The sequence below is a fragment of the Caretta caretta genome, chromosome 21, assembly GCF_965140235.1.
Source record: "Caretta caretta isolate rCarCar2 chromosome 21, rCarCar1.hap1, whole genome shotgun sequence".
In the NCBI taxonomy this organism is placed as follows: Eukaryota; Metazoa; Chordata; order Testudines; family Cheloniidae; genus Caretta; species Caretta caretta.
This window is the reverse complement of record NC_134226.1, coordinates 16,470,057-16,496,247: the sequence shown is the minus strand read 5'-3', so window position 1 is coordinate 16,496,247 and position 26,191 is coordinate 16,470,057. Positions and strand designations below refer to the sequence as shown.

Sequence of the window (26,191 nt, the reverse complement as noted above, 5' to 3'; positions counted from 1 at the left end):
GGGGCCTGGTGCTGTTGTTCTGTACAGGGTGAATTACCCTGCAGTGCATGTATGGATTCAGAGCATATGGTAAGTATGCAACTAAAACCGAAGATCTAAATCCTGTGAGATCCTGAGCCCCACCTGTCACATGATAAATTCCAGTGATTTTTGTTGGGATTGGGCCCAATAGTACCAGGTTAAATAATGCTGAAAATATTTAGCAGCAGTTAATTCAGAGCAGCTCTGCCCTCAAAATAAGCTTTTTCTCTTTCAGTTCTATTTATGAATGGCTGAGTTTTTATGTTTAGATCCTCCAAATGTTGACAAAGCTCTTCTGGAAAAGCTGATGAAGGAGCCTGTGATAGTCAAGGCAGGGCAGAATGCCATAGTTAAAATCCCATTCGAGGGCCGGAAGCCAGTCAGAGCAACGTGGTTAAGGGACGGGGATGAGCTCCTGAATGATGCCAGGATCCATATTGACAAGGCAGACAGCTTCACGCGGCTTTCCATCTCCAGCACCAACAGGAAGGACTGTGGGGATTACAAAGTGAAGCTGAAGAATGAGAGTGGAACCCTGGAGGCCAGCCTAAAGCTGGAGGTGATAGGTGAGAGTCTCATGATATCAGTCCACCACCTTGGGCATAGAGGGAAGTCCTTGTAAGTTGTTTTTGGTATCTCTCTTCCTGATTCTCCAGAGATAACTAGTTTAGAGTCATGGCACACACAGAAGGAGCTCTTCATTGGTGTTTTTACAGAACACTGCTTGTAAGAATATCTGAGTGCTGGCTGGGCTCACTCTTTTCCTTCTCATCCACAATAAACCAAAAGGAGACAAGGTGCTGAGCAACTCCCAGAAGTGTTGAATGCCTGCAGCTCCCATGGATTTTAATGAGACTTGAGCCACTTGGCACCTTCAGGAGCTGCTCAGTAACTTCCAGGCTCAAATGCAAAAGGATCCACATGGTTGTAAATCTACCAGACCTATCCTTGCTCCTTTATTGGCTCACCCCAGCCTGTATCCTGATTTACCTATGTGGGGTCTGAAACCTGAAAACCATGCATTGCAGATTTGCACTGGGTTAGCTTCAACTGGAATTCTCTGCAGCGGTGAAAAAGGGGCAGGATTTGTTCCCAACCGAGCAACAGGTTGATGAGACCAGAAGTGTGGTCTGCTGGGGAAGGACCATGCTACATCACTTGACTTAGCTTTGTCATTCCTAGTAATTAACAGAAGATTAAAGACTTCCAGATGGAGTAGCCAAATAAAGATAATCTCCCTCATTTTCTAAATTAAACAGTTTACTTATGCATCCATCTTTTTGCACTGAAACACAGCCCCTTGAGAGCTGCAGAAATTTAAATATAAAAGTCAAATGAAGAACAAACATTTCTCCAAGAAGAAAAGTACTAATTAAAGATGCAAACTAGCCCAAATGCACCTATTAAAGTCCAAATAATTACACAAGGGTAATAAATCACTAAGATAAATAATCAGTTTCTCTCATATTCCTTCCTCTGTCCTTCTCCTCTGGTTTTGTGATCCTGGTTTGTAGTGATCACTTGGCTCATTATAGAGTAAATTATTCTGCAAAAGCCATTTCCTTCTGAGCTGATGGAGCTCAATATCTGACTTGTACAACCTGCTCTATTGATCACAAAAGCAATTTAATGTTAAAAGTTGTCAGGGGAATCTTGCCATTCTATTCACAATAATAATAGGCCCAAGTTAACTTCCCAGCTGTAATATGGTGCTATATGGTATATCTGTGTAAGATGGAGGTGCACAGAAAGTAGAATAGATTCCCAAACAAAGATGGAGAAACCCAAAATTCAGAATCGGGTTAGTTTAGATTTGGATCCCATTTAATCTATACCACCTACATTTAGGGTGGAGGAGAGGATTGTTGACTACCTGGTTCTGGGTTTCATCCATTTGTATTTGATTAAAAAATGGGACTCAACAAGGGGGTGTTTGGCTTTGGTTTGGAAGAGTCTCCGTTGGATTTTGTTTTTTTGCAAACCAAAAGTGGAAGTAAATCGGCTCCAGGTCTCATCTTACCTGAGCACCCCAGGTTTGGGGTGAGGTTGGTAAATCGTTCCAGTTTGGAACCATCTGTACTCCTAAAGGAGATGGGAAGTCAATGAGAGTTTCACCCAGGTCTGACTTTGATGCAGTATTCATGGGAATGATCAACTATAGGAGGCGTGGCCAAACCACAGCTCATGAGCCACATGTGGCTCTTTAAAAGTTAACGTGTGCCTCGTGGTGCCCCCCATATCCTCCCTTTCTCGGTCTACCGGACTGAGTGCAGGGGGAGAGCTTGGGGTGGTGGGACTAGCGGCTTCTGCCCTGAGGGAAGGGGGGTCTCGGGGCTTTAGGCCTACGGGGATGCATTGAGGCAAAAGCCCTGTGCATGCCCCAGCAGGCGCCACTCTCCGGGGCAGGTTGTGTGTGTCTTGTGGCTCTAGAATTTCTGAAGATTATCATATGCAGCTCGGAGGGTCAGTAAGTTTGACCATCCTGGAACTATAAATTGGATGAGGCAAGTGTTTTCCTCTTGCCACACTCTCCTAGATCAGTAGATGAATGGATGTTTACTCAAGTAACCTTGCTGGCGTTAATTCTGCTGCTCTACCCTGTAAGTACTATACATACTGAGACTGAGTTGCCTAGTTTGAGTAGCGAGAGATAGTGACCCCTCTGATATCAAGAACAGATGTGGGACCTTTTACTCCCTGTTTTTCTCCTCCTTTCAGACAAGCCACAGAAACCCATCGGACCCATAGAGGTGGTGGATAGTTCCACAACTGGAATAACCATTCGATGGAAGCCCCCAAAGGATGATGGGGGCAGACCAGTGCAGAACTACATCATAGAGAGGCAGCAGGTGGGCAGAAAAACCTGGGTAACGTTGGGAGAAACCAGCAGGGACAACAGCACTTTCACCACCAACAAAGTGGGGCAAGACAAAAGCTATCGCTTCAGGGTGCGAGCAGTGAACGCTGAGGGAAAGAGCAAGGCACTGGAATCAGATGAGGTGATGGCTGCAACCAAAGGTAAGAGGAAGAACTTTGTGTAAACACATCTTATAGCCATGTGAGACTTCTATTATGAAAGCCGAAATCAAGTGAAACTCACATTTTGGGTTTTGTTACAAATCTGTACTTTTGTCCAGTTTGAACAGAAGGTTTGCAAGCCTGGCTCAACTGTCAAGTGACTGTGAACATGATGTCATATGAATCTGGGGCCAATTTAAGGTTTCAGATGGAGACCATAAGTTTCTTGCAAATTTTGGTGATTCTGAGTGAGATCTGCTTTGAGGTTTTTGGGTACAATCCAACCTAAACCTTGAAGCGACATCCACAGTGGAAACCATGCATGGACTGAATCCAAAGAAAGGGTTCCCACATGTCACTGCAAAGAGAACCTGCTAAGCTTTTATCTTAATTTACTCCATAGGTAAATGAGTCTCCCAAAGGGACATTCATTGGTTGTGTCTTTATTCAGTAGTATCACTTAGAATAATAGAATATCAGGGTTGGAAGGGACCTCAGGAGGTCATCTAGTCCAACCCCCTGCTCAAAGCAGGACCAATCCCCAATTTTTGCCCCAGATCCCTAAATGACTCCCTCAAGGATTGAACTCACAACCCTGGGTTTAGCAGGCCAATGCTCAAACCACTGAGCTATCCCTCCCCCGCCATTTCCTTAAGTACAGAACAGTCATTCTACTCTATAACGTCGCTGGTGGACCCAAATACTAGAGAGAGCTTTTAGCACAAACATGGAAGTACAAGTAGGGAAAACATTTAATTCATTTTGCCTGCCTTCCTCACATCCACCCGTGCTGCCCTCTCTCTGTCCTTCCTTTTTATTCACCCCTTTAATCACATTTTGTGCCAAGATACTTTTAAAACAATTTTGTTGTATTAATGGCTGGTTGTTTTGCTGTCTGTCATGGGGTGGTCCCCTGAGAATCTTTTCTAGCCATAGCAGCTGATCCCCATATCTCCCAATATTCTTAACCACCACTGTGGGCACAGCCTGCAATGTTATTTATACAGTGTACAGTCAGTAGTCAGCTTCCCCCACTTGCTTCTGGGGAAAAGACAGGGTATTAGTAGCACTCAGTCCTGCTTTTCTTCAGGCTCTCTACTCTTCTCCTTAGCACTTCCTTCCTGTCTGCTTATACAGGGCCAGCTGCTGGGGTTACTTCCACCCAATTAGCCCTTCAGTTGTATCTCTACTCAAGAAATTGGCACCGGCCTGTCTTTCAGTCAGGTCCCAATTAATGTACTGATGGGGATTGGAGTGACAGGGTGTTGAGTCAGCTCCTGACTCAGCACACACCTTGTTACGCCCTCCAATAATGGGTGGAGCGGAGGGAAGTAGGAGCCAATCAAGACTCCTGTTTCCACCCTCAGGAACAATAATATCACAGTGGCCTTCCCTCCCCGTAAGATTGGGCACATGCCTCCCTTTGGAGACTGTCAATGTCATTCTAAGCACTGGCAAGAGGGGCTCATTCATGAAAGACACATAATATCTTGACCCTTAGGAGTCTGGACATGCTCCCCCTCCAGGCTCCCAGCATGTAGCTGTCCTGGAGAGTAGAAGACTGAGTCATAGATCTCCCTTCTACCTTCAAAAGGTGTCTCATCTGAACACACATTTGGGGAGTCCTGGAAGAAACAACCCTTGAGAACCCATTATTGTCATGTGATGGAAAAGAAATACCTGCTAATAACAAAGGGCTAATCTTTTCCTAGCTTTCCCTGGACCCCCTGCTCCTCCTCAGATTGTCAGTGCCAACAAAGAGTCCATAACACTCTCCTGGGCAGCACCTCCCAAAACAGGCAATTCCAGAATCCTGGGGTATATCGTTGAGAAACGCAAGAAAGGCAGCAACATCTGGATACCTATCTCTGACCTACCAATAACAGGTAAGCAGCTGAAAGCTTGGAACAGGCTGAAAGACTCTAAGAAGGCAAGAAGACTAGATGGCTCAAGGCTTAATGAGATGCTGACTCTTTCGTTTCTAGGTCACTGCTTCAAATATGATTTAGATAGGTAGTGACCAAAAGTTTTTACTATCTGATGGATGTTGGGTGACTTCTGTGTGGTGACACAAATCAGTGATCTCAGTCCAGGTCCGAGTTGATAGTACAAAAATCACAGTTGGCACCATTGTTGGGTATCTCAGCAGAATGCCCAAATATTGAATAAACCACTGAGGTGGGACTCTCTTCTTACCTCCAGAGGTGGTTCCTTTCCAGGTTGTGAATAAAAATCTGCTGCAGAAGAATGGAGAAATTTGCATTGTTGCTGCCTGGCTATGCCATTCTGTGCATAAACTGAGGGCCAGCAATCTGGCACCTTGCACTTCAGTTGTGGAAGTGCTTTCTTAGCTTATGGAGTTGGGACCTGGGCAAACGGGGGGACATTCCAGGGACAAGGAAGGAAAGGAGATGGAACTGATATCTCTGAAGGCTTCAAAATCATGTTCACCTATAGATGGCAATGATGTTTTCAGATCCACACAAGTTCTTAATATCTCCTGTATTAGAAGGGCTGCCATTGCAAGGAAAGCATTATTTACTCTTTCTCTTACTTCCTCAGTATCTCAAATGGCATTTAATTTGAAAGGGAGGAGGGAGTACAATGGGAGAGACTTGTGCTAATGGTGGGGAAGGACAGGAGAAAAAGGGACAGCATTTCGGTACTCCATATGTGTTCCTCTAGGCAGGAGAGTGGTATACTGTGCAATTCCATGTGGTATAATTAATGTACAGAACTATTGTCCCAATATATCCTACTGAGGGGACTGCAGATCTGAGCCTGAGCTCACTGAGGAACCTTATCTTTTCCTTCCACAGACAGGAAGTGGATGGTGACAGATCTGAAGGAGGGACTGCAGTATGAATTCCGCGTGGCTGCTATCAATGCCGCAGGGACAGGCGAGGCCAGTGCGCCGTCCGATCCTGTCTTTGCTCGAGATCCCATGAGTAAGTGGGTTGTCCACTTGTCCCATTGGGTGTGGGATGCAGAGAGAGGGATGAATCTGGGGAAGTATGTGAATCCAGGAAGCAAAGTGTATTAAGTATTTTAAAATGTCTGTGTGGGAGAATAAAATACTTGAATAATATTAAAAAATTAGGAATTCACTGCAGGGAGTGGGGTGGTATTCTCAATATGCTGGGGAGGGTGATGTGGTGCTGGCCCCACAACGTGCTGCAGGGGTTGTGGGTGAGTTTCCCCTGTGCTGCATGGAACATAGAGTGGGCTTCCCAGCATGTTGCAGAGGGGCTGGGAGCAGGATTCCCAGTACAATTCAGAGGGATGGGGACAAACTCCCAGTATGCTACAGGGAGCCTGACTGAATGGATACCCAGTGCAAGCGTGTTGGGGATGGATTATCCAGTGCACTGAATGAGGGGTGGGGGCAGGAATCCTAGGACAACGAAGTCTAAATAAACTTTCCCTTCCCAGAGCCTCCTGGTAGAGTGAGGGACCTTAAGGTGACCAATACTGACTACACCAGCATCACTCTGGCATGGATGAAACCCGATTCAATGGAAGGGGGGCCTGCCAAGGGCTACAAGGTGGAGAAGAAATCCTCTGACAGCCTCAAGTGGACCCATTGTAACACTGTCCCCATAGGGTTGACAACCTGTACAGTTAAAGGTCTGCAAGCCAGAGAGATGTACTTCCTCCGCGTGAGGGCCGTCAATGAGGGAGGCCTAGGGGAAGCCATAGCACTGGACACTTGCATCCAAGCCATGCCTCCCATTGGTGAGTCAAATGTGCTGCCCCTGAAAAGATATCATAGTCACACAGGTACAAATCATGGGCTCTCCATCCAAAGGTAGCTGTCACTGTTGGAGATTCAGATTGAACCTTGAGCTGGAACAACTCAATCTGTGGATTGTGGGGCACAGGAGCCTGTTATAGATGATTATCTCAGGCTGTAGATGGAGGACACCGATAATTTAGCTCCTATATTCCTTATTGAATCAGGAAAATTGAGGGTTCAGTTTGAGATGACCACAACTCACATTGGAGGCTCACTGTGATTCCAGCATCTCAAATGTTCTCTCTTTTCAGATACGTAGGATATGTCTACAGGAGAAATTCTACAGCAGCACAGATGCAGAACTACTGCTGCACCACCGTAGTGTAGACCAGTGGTTCTCAAACTAGGGCCCCGCTTGTTCAGGGAAAGACCCTGGCGGGCCGGGCCGGTTTTTTTACCTGCTGCTTCCGCAGGTTCGGCTGATCGCGGCTCCCACTGGCCGCAGTTCGCTGCTGCAGGCCAATGGGGGCTGCAGGAAGGGCGGCTAGCACATCCCTCGGCCCGCGCCGCTTCCCGCAGCCCCCATTGGCCTGGAGTGGCGAACCGCAGCCACTGCGAGCCGTGATCGGCCGAACCTGCGGACGCAGCAGGTAAACAAACCGGCCCAGCCCACCAGGGGCTTTCCCTGAACAAGCGGGGCCCTAGTTTGAGAACCACTGGTGTAGACTACAGTGACGGAAGGGGTTCTTCCATTGCTGTAGTAAACCAATCTCTCCGAGAGGTGGACAAAAGAATTCTCCCATTGACCTAGCAGTGTCTACACCGGAGCTTAGGCTGGCTTAATTACATTGCACAGGGCGTGACATTTTTCACCTTGTGTTCAGCATTGGTCAAACGTATTATGGAGGTTTTTCACCTTTATCTGAGGCATCAACCATTGCCACTGCCAAAGCAGGGATATCAAATCAGATGGACCAGTGACTTGATCTCATATGCCAGATCCCATGTTCATTCCAGTTTTTAGCCTGATGCTGGGAAACTTTCAATAAAAGGGTCACATTTTTTGTAACATCCTTGCCAGTCAGCCAGATATAGGTTGCACTTTCAGTTGTCTGTTATTAAGAGGCTGGATCTGCCATACACTCAGAGCCTTTAAAAGAAAAAAACCCAAACAAATGGAGAAGTTTTTATATATATTTTTAATGAGGGAGCGTGATCCGATCCAGGACACTGAGCTGGGAGCCAGAAGACATGGGCTTTTTTTCCATCTGTGCCATTGACCTGCTGTAAATCATTTCAGTTCTTTGTGTCTCTCTTTCCCCTCCCATCCTTTGTCTGACTTGTCTCTACAGCAAGCTCTTAGGGGCAGGGTCTATGTGTTTGTGCAGCACCTAGCACAATGAAGCCTCGGTCTCAGTTGTACCCGTACAGTATAAAATAATGGCCCAGATAAAAAGGGAGGTGAGGGGTTTCACTCTTGACATAATGGACTAAAGCTCTTCAAAATGATTCTGTGACTCAGCCTAATATCCTAATGCATTGTTGTTGGTTAGGGTGTGGCCCCTGTGCTACACACTAGGAGATAGGGGAAAAGTGGGTCTATACTTGAGTAGCTATTTCTCTCCCTCCTGCTGCAGAGACAGCAATGGGGTTTCACGCTCAGGAGGATAGCAAACAATATAAACAGTGAATTTCACTCTTTTTCTGTTCATAAATTATCGACAAACTGGCTTTGATTTTGTATGAACTTGTTTGCTGTTTGAAATTATTCAACAGTGGTTTCTGTGAACATGCTTCAGCCCACGGGTCACTCAGAACTTGGTTGCTGTGGCTGTCGCTTTGACTATTCACTGTTTCTAATGCACTATTTGCACTGTGTTCTAGGATATCCAGGTTGCATGATATCATTTTAGCTGACTGGATGACTCCCAAGCCCACAAAGAGCTGTCCAGATGAATTCTCCTGAAGTCAATGCTCTTGTGAACAGACATAGGAACGAGTGTTCACACCACTTTCCTTTTCCACAAGCATTACTGTGAAGAAAAGTTCATTTGCATGATTGTGAAAAGCGAGTCAGAGGGGTCACAGATGCCGTTGAGGAGATTTCATGGTTTCTATTCAAACATTTGTGAATACCTTTTTTGCAGTATTTCCCTCTTAGAATATCATAGAATATCAGGATTCGAAGGTACCTCAGGAGGTTATCTAGTCCAACCCCCTGCTCAAAGCAGGACTAATCCCCAACTAAATCATCCCAGCCAGGGCTTTGTCAAGCCTGACCTTAAAAACTTCTAAGGAAGGAGATTCCACCACCTCCCTAGGTAACACATTCCAGTGTTTCACCACCTTCCTAGTGAAAATTTTTTTCCTAATATCCAACCTAAACCACCCCCACTGCAACCTGAGACCATTACTCCTCGTTCTGTCATCAGCTACCACTGAGAACAGTCTAGATCCATCCTCTTTGGAACCCCCTTTCAGGTAGTTGAAAGCAGCTATCAAATCCCCCCTCACTCTTCTCTTTCGCAGACTAAACAATCCCCGTTCCCTCAGCCTCTCCTAATAAGTCATGTGTTCCAGTCCCCTAATCATTTTTGTTGCCCTCTGCTGGACATTTTCCAATTTTTCCACATCCTTCTTGTAGTGTGGGGCCCAAAACTGGACACAGTACTCCAGATGAGGCCTCACCAATGTCGAATAGAGGGGAACGATCACGTCTCTCAATCTGCTGGCAATGCCCGTACTTATACATCCCAAAATGCCATTGGTCTTCTTGGCAACAAGGGCACACTGTTGACTCATATTCAGCTTCTCGTCCACTGTAACCCCTAGGTCCTCTTCTGCAGAACTGCTGCCGAGCCATTCGGTCCCTAGTCTGTAGCAGTGTATGAGATTCTTCCGTCCTAAGTGCAGGACTCTGCACTTGTCCTTGTTGAACCTCATCAGATTTCTTTTGGCCCAATCCTCCAATTTGTCTATGGCCCTCTGTATCCTATCCCTATCCTCCAGCGTATCTACCTCTTCTCCCAGTTTAGTGTTGTCTGCAAACTTGCTGAGGGTGCAATCCACACCATCCTCCAGATCATTCATGAAGATATTGAACAAAACCGGCCCGAGGACCGACGCTTGGGGCACTTCACTTGATCCCGGCTGCCAACTGGACATGGAGCCATTGATCGTTATCTGTTGAGCCCAACAATCTAGCCAACTTTCTACCCACCTTATAGTGCATTCATCCAGCCCATACTTCTTTAACTTGCTGACAATATCCTAATCTTAAGTCATCAACACTCTGTAAATACAGAAAGATGATGCTCAGCGAGTGCTCTGGCACTTCTCACTCAGTGAAAAAGTTCCATTGACTTAATACTGCCAGAGATATGTCAGGCAGCCGGCCGGAGGAGAGAACTTTAGCACACTGGACATGCTATTTTGAGTGTATGTGAGTTAAAATCTGTCAGCGACCTTGTAACAAGATGCAGCTTTTAATTGTGTTCACTGTTTTTTGCATTCCAGTTAGTCCCAAGTTCCTAAGAGATGACACTATGAAAAACTTTATGATTATAAAAGCGGGAAGTTGCATCCGAGTGCACACACCCTTTGAAGTAAGCATTGAAGCATGTTTGTAAGGAGTCCTCCATATGATTCCATGTCGTAAAAATAACTACAATAACTGAGGTTCTGTTCTTCATTCTGCTGCAGAATTTTCACATGACCTTGGGCAAGTCATCTAATTGGTTTGCACCTCGTATACATTCCCCATGTGTACAATCAGGATAGTAATGGTTCCCTTCATGGGGGAGGGGAGTTGTGAAGTTCAGATAATTCATTAAGGTGTGTAAAGTAAAGCACTTTAAACTCTTGATGATGGAAGGCACCAAAGAAGTGTAAAATATTAGCACCAACTTCTCAGATTTTGATGTGTCAACTAATCACTCCCCACATCCATCCCTTGCTTTCCTTGTGAGGACTGAAGGTAGGAGAATTGACAATGTCCTGCTGAGCATGTTCATCAAACTAAACAGCAAGAGCAGTGGTGCACCTTGATTGTATCATGTGAAAGGCACAGGTCTGATTCAAAGATCTAGCCTCTTACTCTTGCAGGTTGGCAAAGGCTGGGAACATTATGGGTGAGATCTGGTGTTTGGTCCCGACTGAAGAGAAGGGGAGAAAACCTTCTGGCTGATCTCAAGGTGGCACTGATAAGCAATACAGGGAGCCACGTCCAGCTCCCCTAGGCTGAAAGAAAGTCACTGCAATGTGACATCAGGAGGGAGGGGGACCGGAAGGAAAAATGGAACAATCATCCAGACAGAAGTCTTCTTCCCTCCAAAAAGCAGCAGATGCTTTTAATAGGGCTACTCTTGCCTATCTGTCAACTAGAACTTCTGAGCTAATAAATATTTTCTGACTTAGTTATACTGAAACAGCTTAGGGCAACACATCCTTTGTTGGCCATGGTTCTGGGGCAAAGAAACAAGTTAGAGCTAAAAGAAAAGGAGTACTTGTGGCACCTTAGAGACTAACCAATTTATTTGAGCATGAGCTTTCGTGAGCTACAGCTCACTTCATCGGATGTTAGAGCTAAGGAAACACTTGAGGACAAAGCAAGGAAGCTATAGGTACACAGGATATAAATACAAAAGAAAAGCAGATTGACTTATAACTGGTGTTTATCTTTAATAGGCATCCCCAACTCCAGAGGTGATTTGGCTAAAGGATGGGCTTCCTCTACCCAGCAGGGCCATAGTGAGCACCAGAGATGGCCTCAGCCAACTCTTGATTCCATCAGCTGAGTTTTCTGACAGTGGGCTCTACACCATCATACTCCAAAACGAGTGGGGAAAAAAAGAATCCTTCAGCTTCCAAGTCCAAGTCGCAGGTAACATGCATAGCAGGTTTGGTGGAGAATAAAATCCTAAGGGAGAGGTTCCAGCCCATGACTGAGTAGAGGACTGTGAGTTTTGATGGGGTTAAGCACTGTGGACAAGGAAAGGGCGAGATAATACGGTCTTTCATGAGATGACAGTCCAAAAACCAGGTGGTTTAGTCTAGGGCAGGGCTACAGAATACTGGCATCCATTGATTAAATTACAATCCAAGACCCAGCCAGGTACCACCAACAGAGACACAGCCATATTCTGTGAGAGGACTAGGATAGTACAAGCTATCAGAGGGCCAACTTATACAGTCCATAATACAGCCAGGTGTCTCAGTCCATGACAGGGCTCTGTGAATGTCAGTTAGCAAATAGAACAAAGTACCTGTGTCCAACCATAAGAACTCTATAGCCTTGTCAACTCCTTCACTTCCAGTTTATAAAAACACAGCTGTATCAGCTATCTAATAGAAGGGAAAGAGAGGTGTCTCTAATACCAGTCCAGTAATGCTGAATTTCCCTAATCCAGATGGGAGGACCTGTATATCTGGAGCAAAGGGATAAGAGTTCATTTCCCACTAATGACCATCAAGTTTAGCTGGCCACAATGCTCAAAATATCTGATCTCCATGAAGTTTATGGGGTTGCAGAGTTGTTATAACATCTTAAACTTACCACTTTCTCTACTCCCTCCATACTATTTGTCTTCACTTTGCAGCTATCCCACAGTCCCCTGGCCCTATTCTTCTGCAAGAGAAAGTCCTTAATACAGTGACAGTGATCTGGGAGCCCTCGCCGACAGAGAAGTGGGAAAGTAACCTGTACTATGTGGTCATGAAACGTGACTCCAACAAAGGCTCATGGCAAGTGGTGGCTGACCTGATCTACAACAACAAGTTTACCATCACCAAACTTATCCCTGGCCGCGGGTATTATTTTAGGGTTGTGGCCAAAAATTATATGGGAACCAGTGATCCATCTGAAACTGTGCAGCCCTGGATCATGCAAAAGGAAAAGGGTAAAAAGGCTTTTTAAAAAAAATCTATCAGTGCACCTGTGTTGTTGGGTCTCAGTCAAACTATCCCATTTATAAATCTTGGTCAGTGTGTCCCAGTCCCCATATGTATGCTGTCTGCCCAGATGAGAGCCCATTGACATATCCCCAAGAAATACTGTTGGGCAAGGAAAGATGTCCCCTGCTGGACATGAATGTTTACAGATCAGTGGGAACAGTGAAGCTGGGCTTCTCCATTCCCACCAATATACCGGCTCATATTACTTATATGGGTAAGAGCTTCCAAGAGAATTAATTCCTAGCAAACTCTGAAATTAGGTGAGTTCTACAGAAGCCAAGGGCTATGACCTGAATGGTGAGGACTTGGTAATTTTAAGAAGGAGCCACAGAATCCAATCTGCAGGAGTTGAGGTCCCAACCCCATTTGGGAAGGACCAGGTGACCTGCAGGAGCTAGACTGGTACTGTGTAATCCTCATGACCTGTAGAAGGAGCCATGGCCTTGTCCATATGCCAAAGACCTAGTGATCCCCTCTAGATTCCTGACTGGGACTTCGGAAAACTTAAGAGGAAACTACCTGTAGAGAATACAGCTCAGGCTTTATACTGTGCCTATTGCATTCTAGACGAGGACTTTTGGGTACTGCATGCAGCACAGACTGGATCAACAAAGCTTTTAGTTCTGTCCCCTTTTATTGAGTCTCAATGCTTGGATTAAAGGAACTCCCAGTAACAGTAACTGGGGTCATAATTCGCAGAGAGAGCCAGGGCCTTACACATATGGCCACTGCATGGCAACTCACAGAAGGAGCCATGAACGCTCTCCTGACCTGGGGAGCAATTTTGCAGGGTGGATGCCAAATGCAATTATTAAGTGTTATGGGTGGAGGATGCTTCTGCACCCAGCCTTTAAGTCCCCTGGAGTAGTCGCTGAGTGTGTATTTATGTCTCTTATAGATGAGTTTAAAGTCAGACTACCCAAATACAGGAGGGTGAATCAAAATATGCCTCCAAGATTCCTCCTCCAATTGAAGCCCCATGTAGTGACCACAGCATTTGATTGTCACATGAGCTGTGCAGTGAGTGGCTACCCAAAACCTAAGATCACCTGGTACAAGGATGGCAGGGATCTCTCAGAAGACCACACCTTCTTCAGTACAAATGACTTTGGTGTCTGCTGCCTGGTGATCCCAGGTGTCACGAAGAGAGATGAAGGAGAGTACAAGGTGGAAGCCACCAATGAATTGGGCCATGTGGTCAGCAAAGCCATGCTTATCATAAAAGGTAAAGTGATTTAACTGGGAATTGGTCCTGCTTCGAGCAGGGGGTTGGACTAGATGACCTTCTGGGGTCCCTTCCAACCCTTATATTCTATGATTCTATGATTCTATGATCTTGCTCAAGTCTCTTAGTCTCCCTGCCTCAGTCTGCATCTGTCAAATTGGAGATAATGCCTCACAGAGAGGTTGTGAGGATAAACACGTTACAGATTGGGAAGAACTCAGATACTGTGGCGATGGGGCCAAATAAGTGCTATAGAAAGGCAAATTTGGAATCTACTGAAGGATGGTCTGTATTCAGATGAGAGACTCCAAGAAAAAACAAGGTGCCACAAGGAGCAGAGTGGTGGGCTCAGCAGGATGCACACTCACTCTGTGCTGATCCCAATGCCCCAGTGCAGTGCTAGAGGGCCTGTGATGCTGGAGATGCAGCCATCAGATGAGAGAGAAAACCAAGGTCCTGACTGCTCATGGTTATTAGAGATCCCAGAGCACTTATTGGGTCTAGTGCGTGGGTGATGGTAGCAGGCTGTGATATGCCGGAGGTCAGACTAGATGATCTGGTGGTCCCTTCTGACCCTATGGATGGCTCCTGGCACATCATCTTCTGTGTACCACCCATGTGTGTGATGTAAGACAGCATTTCATTGCCACCAGGGCATCTTGCAAATGGCTACCATGGGGCGCTATTTGCCAGTTCAGTACAACTTTATATTGGGTAGTGTTTACCCAGAATGCTTTACAGAGTTCAATTATAAATCTACAAAGACCAAGAGTGACAGAGGGAAATAGAAATTAAGAAACAGAGGCAGAGGAGAGAGGCTTTCAGCTGAGACTGGAAAATAGATGGAGAGTCATAGATTTCAAGGCTAGAAATGGCCATCATGATTATCTAATCTGATCTCTTGCATAACACAGGTCATTACACAGTCACTGATGCCTGTATCGAGCCCATAACTTCTGCCTGGGCTAGAGCATATCTTTTTAGAAAGAGACATACAGTGTTGATCTAATGAGGTAGAATCACAGAGAAGCTCTGCCAGATCACAGAATCATAGACTTTAAGGTCAGAAGGGACCATTATGATCATCTAGTCTGACTTCCTGCACAACACAGGCACGGAATCTCACCCACCAACTCCTGTAACAAACCTCTAACTTATGTCTGAGCTATGAAGTCCTCAAATCATGGTTTAAAGACTTAAAGGTACAGAGAATCCTCCAGCAAGTGACCCGTTCCCCACACTGCAGAGGAAGGCGAAAAACCCCCAGGGCCTCTGCCAATCAGCCTTGGGGGAAAATTCCTTCCCGACCCCAAATATGGCGATCAGCTAAACACTGAGCATGTGGGCAAGACTCACCAGCCAGACACCCAGGAAAGAATTCTCTGTAGTAACTCAGATCCCACCCCATCTAACATCCCATCACAGGCCATTGGGCATATCTACTGCTAGTAGTTGAAGATAAATTAATTGCCAAAATGAGGCTATCCCATCATATCATCTCCTCCATAAACTTATCAAGCTTTGTCTTGAAGCCAGATATGTCTTTTGCCCCCACTGCTTCCCTTGGAAGGCTGTTCCAGAACTTCACTCCTCTGATGGTTAGAAACCTTCATCTAATTTCAAGTCTAAATTTCCTGATGGCCAGTTTATATCCATTTGTTCTTGTGTCCACATTGGTACTGAGCTTAAATAATTCTTTTCCCTCCTCGGTATTTATCCCTCTTATATATTTCTAGAGAGCAATCATATCTCCTCTCGGCCTTCTTTTAGTTAGGCTAAACGAGCCAAGCTCATTGAGTCTCCTTTCATAAGACAGGTTTTCCATTCCTCGGATCATCCTAGTAGCCCTTCTCTGTACCTGTTCCAGTTTGAATTCATCCTTCTTAAACATGGGAGACCAGAACTGCACACAATATTCCAGATGAGGTCTCATGAGTGCCTTGCATAATGGTACTAACACCTCCTTGTCTCTACTGGAAATACCTCGCCTGATGCATCCCAAGCCCGCATTAGCTTTTTTCACGGCCATATCACATTGGCGGCTCATAGTCATGCTGTGATAAACCAATACTCCAAGGTCCTTCTCCTCCTCTGTTACTTCCAAGTAATGCATCCCCAGTTTATAACAGAAATTCTTATTAATCCCTAAATGCATGACCTTGCACTTTTCATTGTTAAATTTCATCCTATTACTATTACTCCAGTTTACATGGTCATCCAGATCTTCCTGTATGATATCCCGGTCCTTCTCTGCATTGGCAATACCTCCCAGCTTTGTGTCATCTGCAAACTTTATTAGCACATTCCCACTTTTTGTGCCAAGGTCAGTAATAAAAAGATTAAATAAGATTGGTCCCAAAACCGATCCCTGAGGAACTCCACTAGTAACCTCCTTCCAGCGTGACAGTTCACCTTTCATTGTGACCCGCTGTAGTCTCCCCTTTAACCAGTTCCTTATCCACCTTTCAATTTTCATATTGACCCCCATCTTTTCCAATTTATCTAATAATTTTCCATGTGGAACTGTATCAAATGCCTTACTGAAATCGAGGTAAATTAGATCCACTGTGTTCCCTTTGTCTAAAAAATCTGTTACCTTCTCAAAGAAGGAGATCAGGTTGGTTTGACGTGATCTACCTTTTGTAAAGCCATGTTGTATTTTGTCCCAATTACCATTGACGTCAATGTCCTTAACTACTTTCTCCTTCAAAAATTTTTCCAAGACCTTGCATACTACAGATGTCAAACTAACAGGCCTGTAGTTACCCGGATCGCTTTTGTTACCTTTCTTAAAAATAGGAACTATGTGAGCAATTCTCCAGTCATACGGTACAACCCCTGAGTTTACAGATTCATTAAAAATTCTTGCTAATGGGCTTGCAATTTCATGTGCCAGTTCCTTTAATATTCTTGGATGAAGATTATCTGGGCCCCCCGATTTAGTCCCATTAAACTGTTGGAGTTTGGCTTCTACCTCCATATCCTCATTCCCATTTGTCGTCCTACCATTATCCCTAAGCTCCTCATTAGCCACGTTAAAGACTGAGGCAAAGTATTTGTTTAGATATTGGGCTGTGCCTAGATTATCTTTAACCTCCACTCCATCCTCAGTGTTAAGCGGTCCCACTTCTTTCTTTTTTTCTTATTTATATGGCTATAGAATCTTTTACTATTGCTTTTAATTCCCTTTGCAAGGTCCAACTCTACATGGCTTTTGGCCTTTCTCACTTTATCCCTACATGTTCTGACCTCCGTAAGGTAGCTAATCCCTCCCATCTTCCACTTCTTGTAGGCTTTCTGCTTTTTCTTAATCACCTCTCTGAGATGCTTGCTCATCCAGCTTGGTCTACAACTCCTGCCTATGATTTTTTCCCCCTTTTCTTGGGATGCAGGCTTCTGATAGTTTCTGCAACTTTGACTTGAAGTAATTCCAGGCCTCCTCCACCTTTAGATCCACAAGTTTTTCAGTCCAATCCACTTCCCTAACTAATTTCCTTAATTTTTTAAGGTTAGCCTTTTTGAAATCAAAAACCCCAGTCACATCTATTTTTGTTTATCCTTCCATTTAGTTTGAACTGAATTAGCTCATGATCGCTTGAACCAAGGTTGTCCCCTATAATCATTTCTTCTATGAGGTCCTCACTGCTCACCAAAACCAAATCTAAAATGGCATCCCCTCTTCTCAGTTCAGCAACTATTTGGTGAAGGAATCCATCAGCTATCATATCCAGGAAAATCTGAGCCCTATTATTGTTACTAGCACTTGTCCTCCAGTCTATATCTGGGAAGTTAAAGGTTTCAGAGTAGCAGCCGTGTTAGTCTGTATTCGTGACCACGAAAGCTTATGCTCAAATAAATTTGTTAGTCTCTAAGGTGCCACAAGTACTCCTCCTTTTCTTTTTGGGAAGTTAACGTCTCCCATGATCATACAATTCCCATTAGTACTTACTTCTTTAAAAACATTAAAGAGGTCTCTATCCATATCCACATCGGATCCTGGCAGTCTATAGCACACCCCAAGCACTATCCCAGGGGAGGCTCTAATAGCTTTCTTCCCCAATGTGATTTTTATCCATTCCATCACTTCTTATTTCTTTACAGTCTACCTCATCATTGATATACAATGCTACTCCACCACCTTTGCCTTTATTTCTGTCTTTCCTAAACAGCACATACCCCTCAATACCTGTAGTCCAGTCATGACTACTATTCCACCATGTTTCTGTTATCCCTATAATATCCGGTTTCACTTCCTGCACCAGTAGCTCTAGTTCCTCCATTTTGTACCTAGGCTCCTCGCATTGGTGTACAAACATCTTAATTTTTGCTGTTTGGCTTCGCTCACATTCTTTAACCGATTGGGCACAGGCATTCTACCACCAATATTACCTATTAGATTGGTATGTACACTGCCCTTCCACCTTATGTCCATTCTCCTACCCATGGCTGTATCCTTTCTTACTTTGTTTTCTTCCCTCTCAAAGAGAAAAACTGGCATGGAGATTACCTGGACATCTCCCAACCTTCTCCCCTGAATTCCTAGTTTAAAGCTCTCTTGATCAGTTGTGCCATCCTCCATCCTAGAAGTCTGTTTCCCTCATTACTCAGGTGAAGTCATCCCGAGAGAACAGTCCTCTGTCCATGAATGCTTCCCAGTGGCCATACATCCCAAAGCCCTCTTTATAGCACCACTGCCTGAGTCATCTGTTGAGCATCATAATCTTGTCACACCTTTGTTGCCCTTCTCTAGGAACAGGCAGAATCCCACTGACGATCACCTGAGCCTCTATTTCTTTTAGCGTCTTCCCCAGCCTGGCACAATCTCCCTTGATACGTTGCAGTAAGAATCTAGCGGTATCATATGTTCCCACATGAAGGATAATCAATAGATTCTTTCCAGCTCCCATTAGGATCCTCTTCAGCCTCAAGTCCATATCCTGTATCTTAGCACCCAGCAGACAGCACACCCTTCTGTTCTCTGGATCAGCTCTTGTTACAGTCCTGTCTATTCTTCTCAGTAATGAGTCCCCAGTCACGTAGACCTGCCTTTTCCTGGCAATGGTGCAATTCTTCAGTCTATCCCCTGTTCCATCTGGCCGCAAGTCCTCTCGGTTTCTATTGTCCCTTGCAGTCCTCTGCAACCCATCCCGTATCCTCCTGGGGCTCATATTTGGTGTTATCTCCAATGACTCTTGCCCTCTTCCAATAGGACTATCTGCTCTTCTCTTCTTGCTTGGCCTCTCACCTTTAGTGACCACCTGCTGTGCCCCTTCTTCATTTTCCAACTCTGTAAACTTGTTCCTGAGCGCTTTCTCCTTCACTGCCCTGTCTTTTCCTCTGCCTGGTTCTCTTAGTCACATGCTTCCACGGTCCACTTTCCTCACCCAGCAGTATCCCCTCAGAGTTCTTTGGTTTAAAGAGTTTGGTTTAAAGAGTTTGGTTTAAGAGTTCTTCCATCTGCAAATCTGAGCTTTTCCCTTCAGCCTCATGTCTTTGCTCCATCATCCACTCGAACCAACCAGTCTCCCCACCTGCATCTCCAGTCCTCAGATCTTTTCTTCCATCAGCTCTATCAGGCAGCACTTCATGCAGATGAAACTCTTTTCAGGATCATGTACATGCCGCAGCTTCTACATCCAGTCATCTTCATTGTGTCTTCCACTGCTTTGGTCACTACCACCGCTGCCTCTGTATCTGTCATAGCCTTCCCACCTAAGTCCTGTTAGTCCGGGAAACACAAACCAAACCAAACCAAAACACCACCACCCACAGCAACAGAAACCCCCAGTGAGCACCAAAACACCACACCACACCCCCTTCACTAGCCTACCTGTTCCTTTGCCTGGCTCTTAGTCTTCCCCCCAAACTCTCCCATTTCCAGCTCTGATTTCAGAGGAACAGCCGTGTTAGTCTGTATTCGCAAAAAGAAAAGGAGTTCTTGTGGCACCTTAGAGACTAACCAATTTATTTGAGCATGAGCTTTCGTGAGCTACAGCTCACTTCATCAGATGTATACCATGGAAACTGCAGCAGACTTTATATACACACAGAGAATATGAAACAATACCTCCTCCCACCCCACTGTCCTGCTGGTAATAGCTTATCTAAAGTGATCAACAGGTGGGCCATTTCCAGCACAAATCCAGGTTTTCTCACCCTCCACCCCCCCACACAAATTCACTCTCCTGCTGGTGCTAGCCCATCCAAAGTGCCAGCAATGCCCCTCTGCCATGTACATTGGTCAAACTGGACAGTCTCTACGTAAAAGAATAAATGGACACAAATCAGATGTCAAGAATTATAACATTCATAAACCAGTCGGAGAACACTTCAATCTCTCTGGTCACGCAATCACAGACATGAAGGTTGCTATCTTAAAACAAAAAAACTTCAAATCCAGACTCCAGCGAGAAACTGCTGAATTGGAATTCATTTGTAAATTGGATACTATTAATTTAGGCTTAAATAGAGACTGGGAGTGGCTAAGTCATTATGCAAGGTAGCCTGTTTCCTCTTGTTTTTTCCTACCCCCCCCCCCGATGTTCTGGTTTAACTTGGATTTAAACTTGGAGAGTGGTCAGTTTAGATGAGCTATTACCAGCAGGAGAGTGAGTTTGTGTGTGTATGGGGGTGGGGGGGATGTGAGAAAACCTGGATCTATGCAGGAAATAGCCCGACTTGATTATGTAAAGAGTTGTCACTTTGGATGGGCTAGCACCAGCAGGAGAGTGAATTTGTGTGGGGGGGTGGAGGGTGAGAAAACCTGGATTTGTGCTGGAAATGGCCCACCTGTTGATCACTTTAGATAAGCTATTACCAGCAGGACAGTGGGGTGGGAGGAGGTATTGTTTCATATTCTCTGTGTGTATATAAAGTCTGCTGCAGTTTCCACGGTATGCATCTGATGAAGTGAGCTGTAGCTCACGAAAGCTCATGCTCAAATAAATTGGTTAGTCTCTAAGGTGCCACAAGAACTCCTTTTCTATTTCCAGCTCTGTTTGCTGGCTCCTGGGCTGCTGCAGCTGTCTGTGCCGCTGCCTGACTGGCTGGCTGCCTTTATAGGACCCCTAGTCAGAGAAGCCCCGCCCCCTAATCCGGGCTCAGCTTCTGTCCCAGCACACACAGCTCACTCATATTCAGCCTAAATGTTCCCTTTGTTGATTTCATCCCATTACTTCTACTTACATGCCTTTGTGACACCCTAAGTAATGCCTCTTCCTCTTTGGGTATGTCTACACTGTGCTAGCTTTGAGGGAGCTAGCTCACTAAAAATAGCAGTGAAGTCAGGTGGCACTCGGAGAAGCACAGGCTGGCTGCCCAAATACAGACCTGTCCCAGAGCCTGGGTCTGTACATGAGCAGCTAGCCTGTACCAGCAGTCAGGCTGTTGCAACTACCCTGCTATTTTCAGCAAGCTAGCTTCATCACAGTTGAGAGGTACCAGAAAGAAGGCTGGAGAAGATCAAAGCCATCTCGGGTATGCCTACGTGTGATGCAGTCACACCTCCTGCTTGCAGTGTAGACATACACTGAGGAGCTTGTACCTTCTAATCATCATGTTTCCCCTTAGTCATAGTTTAGCCAATCTATATGTATTGGGTTAAATTAATGCCTGGTGCAATTCAAAACATCTCAGCGAGATTACACCAGGGAAGAATTGGGCTCATTTGATAATGTAATCTTTCCTCATAAATCACTCCTTCCAGCCCCTTAGCGCTTTCAGTTGCTCTTCTCTGTATGCCTTCCAAACTGCCTCCATTCTAATATTGAAGACCCTCATGTTATCTCTCGCTCTCTCCTAGATCCCTCCTTCTAATGTGACCTGCCTGAGGATGGCTCTGCACAGCCATCCAAATTACAAAGCTTTTATGTAGAACTGACACAGTACCAAAAAGCTACAAATCTAGTTTGATAACTAGCTGACAGTCTCAGGTTGTCTCTTGTTTCTGATCCGTTGGATGTATCTTGAGCATTGTGCTGCATGTGTGTGGGAGAAAACAAAAGCTTTTAGAACAGCAAAATCTTTTCAGAATGGATGTATGATTCTGTACAACAGCCCTCCAAAGGGGAGAAAGATGGCCTTCCAAAGCAAGGAGAAACATAAAGGACGCAGAAGGTGAATGTGGAGGGAGAACTGTAGGTAGGCAGAGTTGGCCAAGAGTGAAATTTTCATGGACACCACAGGCATGAGACATCATCCTGCAATGCCAAGAGGCCACTTCCACTTACTCATGAACCGGGGCTGAGAAATCTCTTGAAGCAGAAACTTTGCTGGGAAGCTCTTTGAAGCCGACCTGCTTGGATCTGGTTTTCTGATCTCTTGTCTCACATGGTTTGGCATTGTTCTGTTCCCTTTGTTTTAAAACCTCTGAAGAACTGGGGATGCATCCGATGAAGTGAGCTGTAGCTCACGAAAGCTTTTGCTCAAATAAATTTGTTCGTCTCTAAGGTGCCACGATTACCCCTTTCCTTTTTGCGAATACAGACTAACACGGCTGCTGCTCTGAAACCTGAGATTTTAATGTAATCCTTTGTCTCCTGGCAAACATCTAAGATGTAAATAGATATATTTTTTTTTTAGCCTGGTGTGTAACAAGCTACACCAGGCTTCCAAAAGTCCCCATTCAGCTAACAGCAATTCTGCATTTATCTTATTGTCTATGGAAGTTGAGTGTATTATGCTCTTTACCCTCCAGGCTGAAAACAGTATCTGTCTACATAAAAACAAAACAGCCACAAAGTTTGCAGTTTCTACAGGCAAATAATAGCAGGGGGTGCTGTACTTCAGCATTAAGGTGCACTGGCAGAGGTAAGTGAGAGACCAAGACACGAGTAGCAACGATCAGGGTACATGGGTAGAGCCATGCTGCACTTCTCAGCACTATGCTCCTGTCCTCAGTGCTACTAACCAGGATGTAGTATATTTAATCCAACAAATTAATGTTGAAAATATAATTGCTCCCTGGCTCCCACCATCTCTACACTACCTTTGATACAGTGCAGTTAGATGGCTAAAACCTTGCATGAGAATCCACCTGAGTCCATTGAGTCTGCACTGGTTGAATGGTTTGGTCATTGAATGGAGGCTGAAGGACTGAAAGCAACAGTTTCTGATGAAAGCCCAGAGAGAGCATCATAGACTCTGCTAAAGCTGTTGCTCGGTGACAGATTCATAGGAAGCCGGGCCGAGCCAAGAATCGGAAACTGGTGGCCATCGGATCCTCAGCCAGCCAAATGCTTTCATGGGCCTCATGTTATTGAAGTGTTTCCCCTCCTGTTAGGGCTTTCCTTGTGCTAACGATGTACAGAAATGGTGGGTCAAAGTGAAATTAAATAATAAAAACCACATTGCGTAAGCGGGATTCTCTCTTCAAAATAAAAATAGCAGCTGGCTCCTGAACGTTGATTTCACATACTCTGCAACCACTTTTGTGTGTATGAATAATTCTCTCATACCTGCTGGGATTCCTGCCAAACTTTGATGGAACAACAGATCCATCTAGGTTTCTATAAGGTTGCCTATAACTGTAGTATCTGAGCACCTATGAGGCATTGGGAGAATGATGGATTGGAAAGTCTAATTTACATATGCTTATGCAAATTAGATACAGAGAAAATATAAGGTATACATACCCTCATGCTTCTCGGCATAAACCAGCCACCAACTGATGCAGTCAGGAAGAAATGTCCCCTAGAGGCATGTTATTCCATACTTCTCCACTATGGGAATTCTTGTATCTTCCTTTGAAGTGGCTGGTACTAGCCACTGTCAGAGACAAAATATTGGATTAGGAGGGCCTCATATTTGATCCAGTCTGCCAATCCCTAAATTCCTGTATTTGTCCTTCTCACAGACAGAGAACTGAGAGATCAGTAGAATGGTCTCCAAATAGCCTTCATGGTTTCTTCTTTGCCGGGGGAAGGACAGTCTGCTTGAGCTTGGTGCTTGTCTACCAGTGTGTGCAGGCATAGAACAAAGACCTCAGTTAAGCAGCCACAGAGCTTAAGCAACAGCACTTGTAGAAGTACTGATGGTTGAGGTATCCTGGAAAATAAGGGTGGCTTAGAGGAATCATAGAATATTAGGATTGGAAGGGGCCTCAGGAGGTCATCTAGTCCAACCCCCTGCTCAAAGCAGGACCAATCCCCAACTGCATCATCCCAGCCAGGGCTTTGTCAAGCTGGGCCTTAAAGACCTCTAAGGACGGAGATTCCACCATCTCCCTAGGTAACGCATTCCCATGCTTCACCAACCTCCTAGTGAAAAAGTTTTTCCTAATATCCTAATAAGCAGAACCTGTGAGATTCTAGCAGGTCTGACCTCAAACAAAGTAGAAAAAAACAGATTGCAGTTGTCAGACTGCACGAAAAAGATTAGACTGAAAATGTCTTTTAGCTCCATTAGCATTGAATCAGAACATGCATTTAAACATCCTAATGTAAACACCAATGAAGTTCCCCTTCTCTCTTCAGGCATAATCCTCACAGCTGATACCTAGTGACCAGAGAGAGAAAGGTCTCTCCTCCCTCACACAACCTTTAATGTAATTAACCACACAACATCCCTGTGAGGGAGGGCAGTGCTATTATCCCCATTGTACAGATGGGCAACTGAGGCACAGAGAAGCTAAGTGACTTGCTCATGGTCACACAGGAAGTCTGTGGCAGAACAGGGACTTGAACCAGGTCTCCAGCTAGTGTCCTAATCACTGGGCCATCCTCCCTCTTTGGGACTGAGGTTCCCAAATTACCCTCTGTCCTACGAAAACCTCAAACTTTTAGGGGATATGTTTGGTCCATTTGTACAAGGGCCTGGATCTATGTATTAAATACAGCAGGGTCCACATGCACATTCTTTATAGAGTAATCATTGGCCCGTGCCTCGTCCAGCATGAGCAGCACCTTCAATTCTTCATTTCTTACATGAACAGACCAGATGGGAGGAAAGCTTGAGCACGACCCTTTCCAGACCAGTGAACTGTAAAACAGGCTTAGTTACCAGACAAGCTTTAACATGCTCGTGAAGGAATACTGAACTGCGTAATGCTAATACCCTGCACTTACATAGCACTGTTCATCTGACTTGGACTTCAGAACATTTTGGAAAGGTGGGTATGATTCTCATCTCCATTTCACAGAGGATGAAACTGAGATGCGACTGGCCCAAATTCACACACGGAGTCAGTAGCACAGATAGGACAAGAACCCAGGAATCCTGACTTTAATCTGTTTCTTGGAACCACAATGTAATGCTCAGAAGAAATAATAATAATAAACACACTATTTCTGTCATTATCCAGTCGGAGTCTATAGAACTGGGATAAGATACGACTGAGCTTTCTTAATGAAAGAGTCTGAGAGCTGCATTATAAAGGTCTAATTAAAAGGCTAAGTAATATTGCAGGTTAACTAAGGCAACTTTTGAAGATGATCTGTGAAGGGGAAAAATTGGCCTTGAGCCCATTTTCAGTTGCTTTATGGTGCACAAAGAAGGCCTGAAAGGGGTTGGTTCTTATTTCCTGTTCATTTTTAGATAAGAAATTCACATGCTGTCCAGGCTTGAAAGCTCTATGACTGAAAAAAAAAAAAAAAAAAAAAAAAAGCATACCTGGTAATAAGATGAGAAAAAAGAGAGAAAGTTGAGCTGTTAAGAAAAGAGAGGATTTTTAATCAGACTGTTTAAAACTTTTTGGTTATTTGTGTTATTTAACTTCCTACTTGCATTCAATGACCAATTAACATTTTGGATAAAAGAAGCCTTTGATAAAATCATCTCTATCTCCCTTCAATTAAAGTGTTAAGAGCTCATAATGAGCATCCTTCAGATCAAAACCAGATTTGAATTACCTGAGGGCTTGTCTACATGAAAAAGTTTTGCCAGTTTAATTAAGGTGTGATTTAAAAGGATTAGTTAAACTGGTTCAAATCCCTCACCGGGTGCTCTTATTTTGGTCTAAGAGCAGCTTATTTTGGTTTAGTTTGTTGCTTGGGAAGAGATTTAAATTAAACTGAAAAGTCAAAACTAATTTAAATTAAAATGGTAAAACTTCTCCATGCACACAAAGCCTAATATTTCTAAGCTAAAATAACAAATTGGGAAAATATAAAACAAACAAAAGATTCATAGATACTACGGTCAGAAGGGACCATTATGATCATCTACTCCGACCATCTAGTAGTATCCATGCTGCAGTATGCAGATCCGAGTCCAGCCAACCATATCCCAGACTTCCTAGTGCC

General features: G+C 44.7%; 1 protein-coding gene across 1 annotated transcript in view; it reads left to right on the top strand.

Moving 5' to 3' along the window:
* IGFN1 (immunoglobulin like and fibronectin type III domain containing 1) overlaps window positions 1–13,966 on the top strand; it is a 46,516-nt gene extending 32,550 nt beyond the window's left edge. Inside the window, exons 16-24 of the mRNA XM_048827138.2 lie at window positions 291–587; window positions 2,740–3,039; window positions 4,752–4,925; window positions 5,859–5,987; window positions 6,472–6,774; window positions 10,292–10,380; window positions 11,462–11,657; window positions 12,373–12,672; window positions 13,626–13,966. Coding sequence (XP_048683095.2) covers window positions 291–587; window positions 2,740–3,039; window positions 4,752–4,925; window positions 5,859–5,987; window positions 6,472–6,774; window positions 10,292–10,380; window positions 11,462–11,657; window positions 12,373–12,672; window positions 13,626–13,966 — 2,129 coding nt within the window. The remainder of the gene's footprint in view (window positions 1–290; window positions 588–2,739; window positions 3,040–4,751; window positions 4,926–5,858; window positions 5,988–6,471; window positions 6,775–10,291; window positions 10,381–11,461; window positions 11,658–12,372; window positions 12,673–13,625) is intronic.
* Window positions 13,967–26,191: the final 12,225 nt, after the last annotated feature.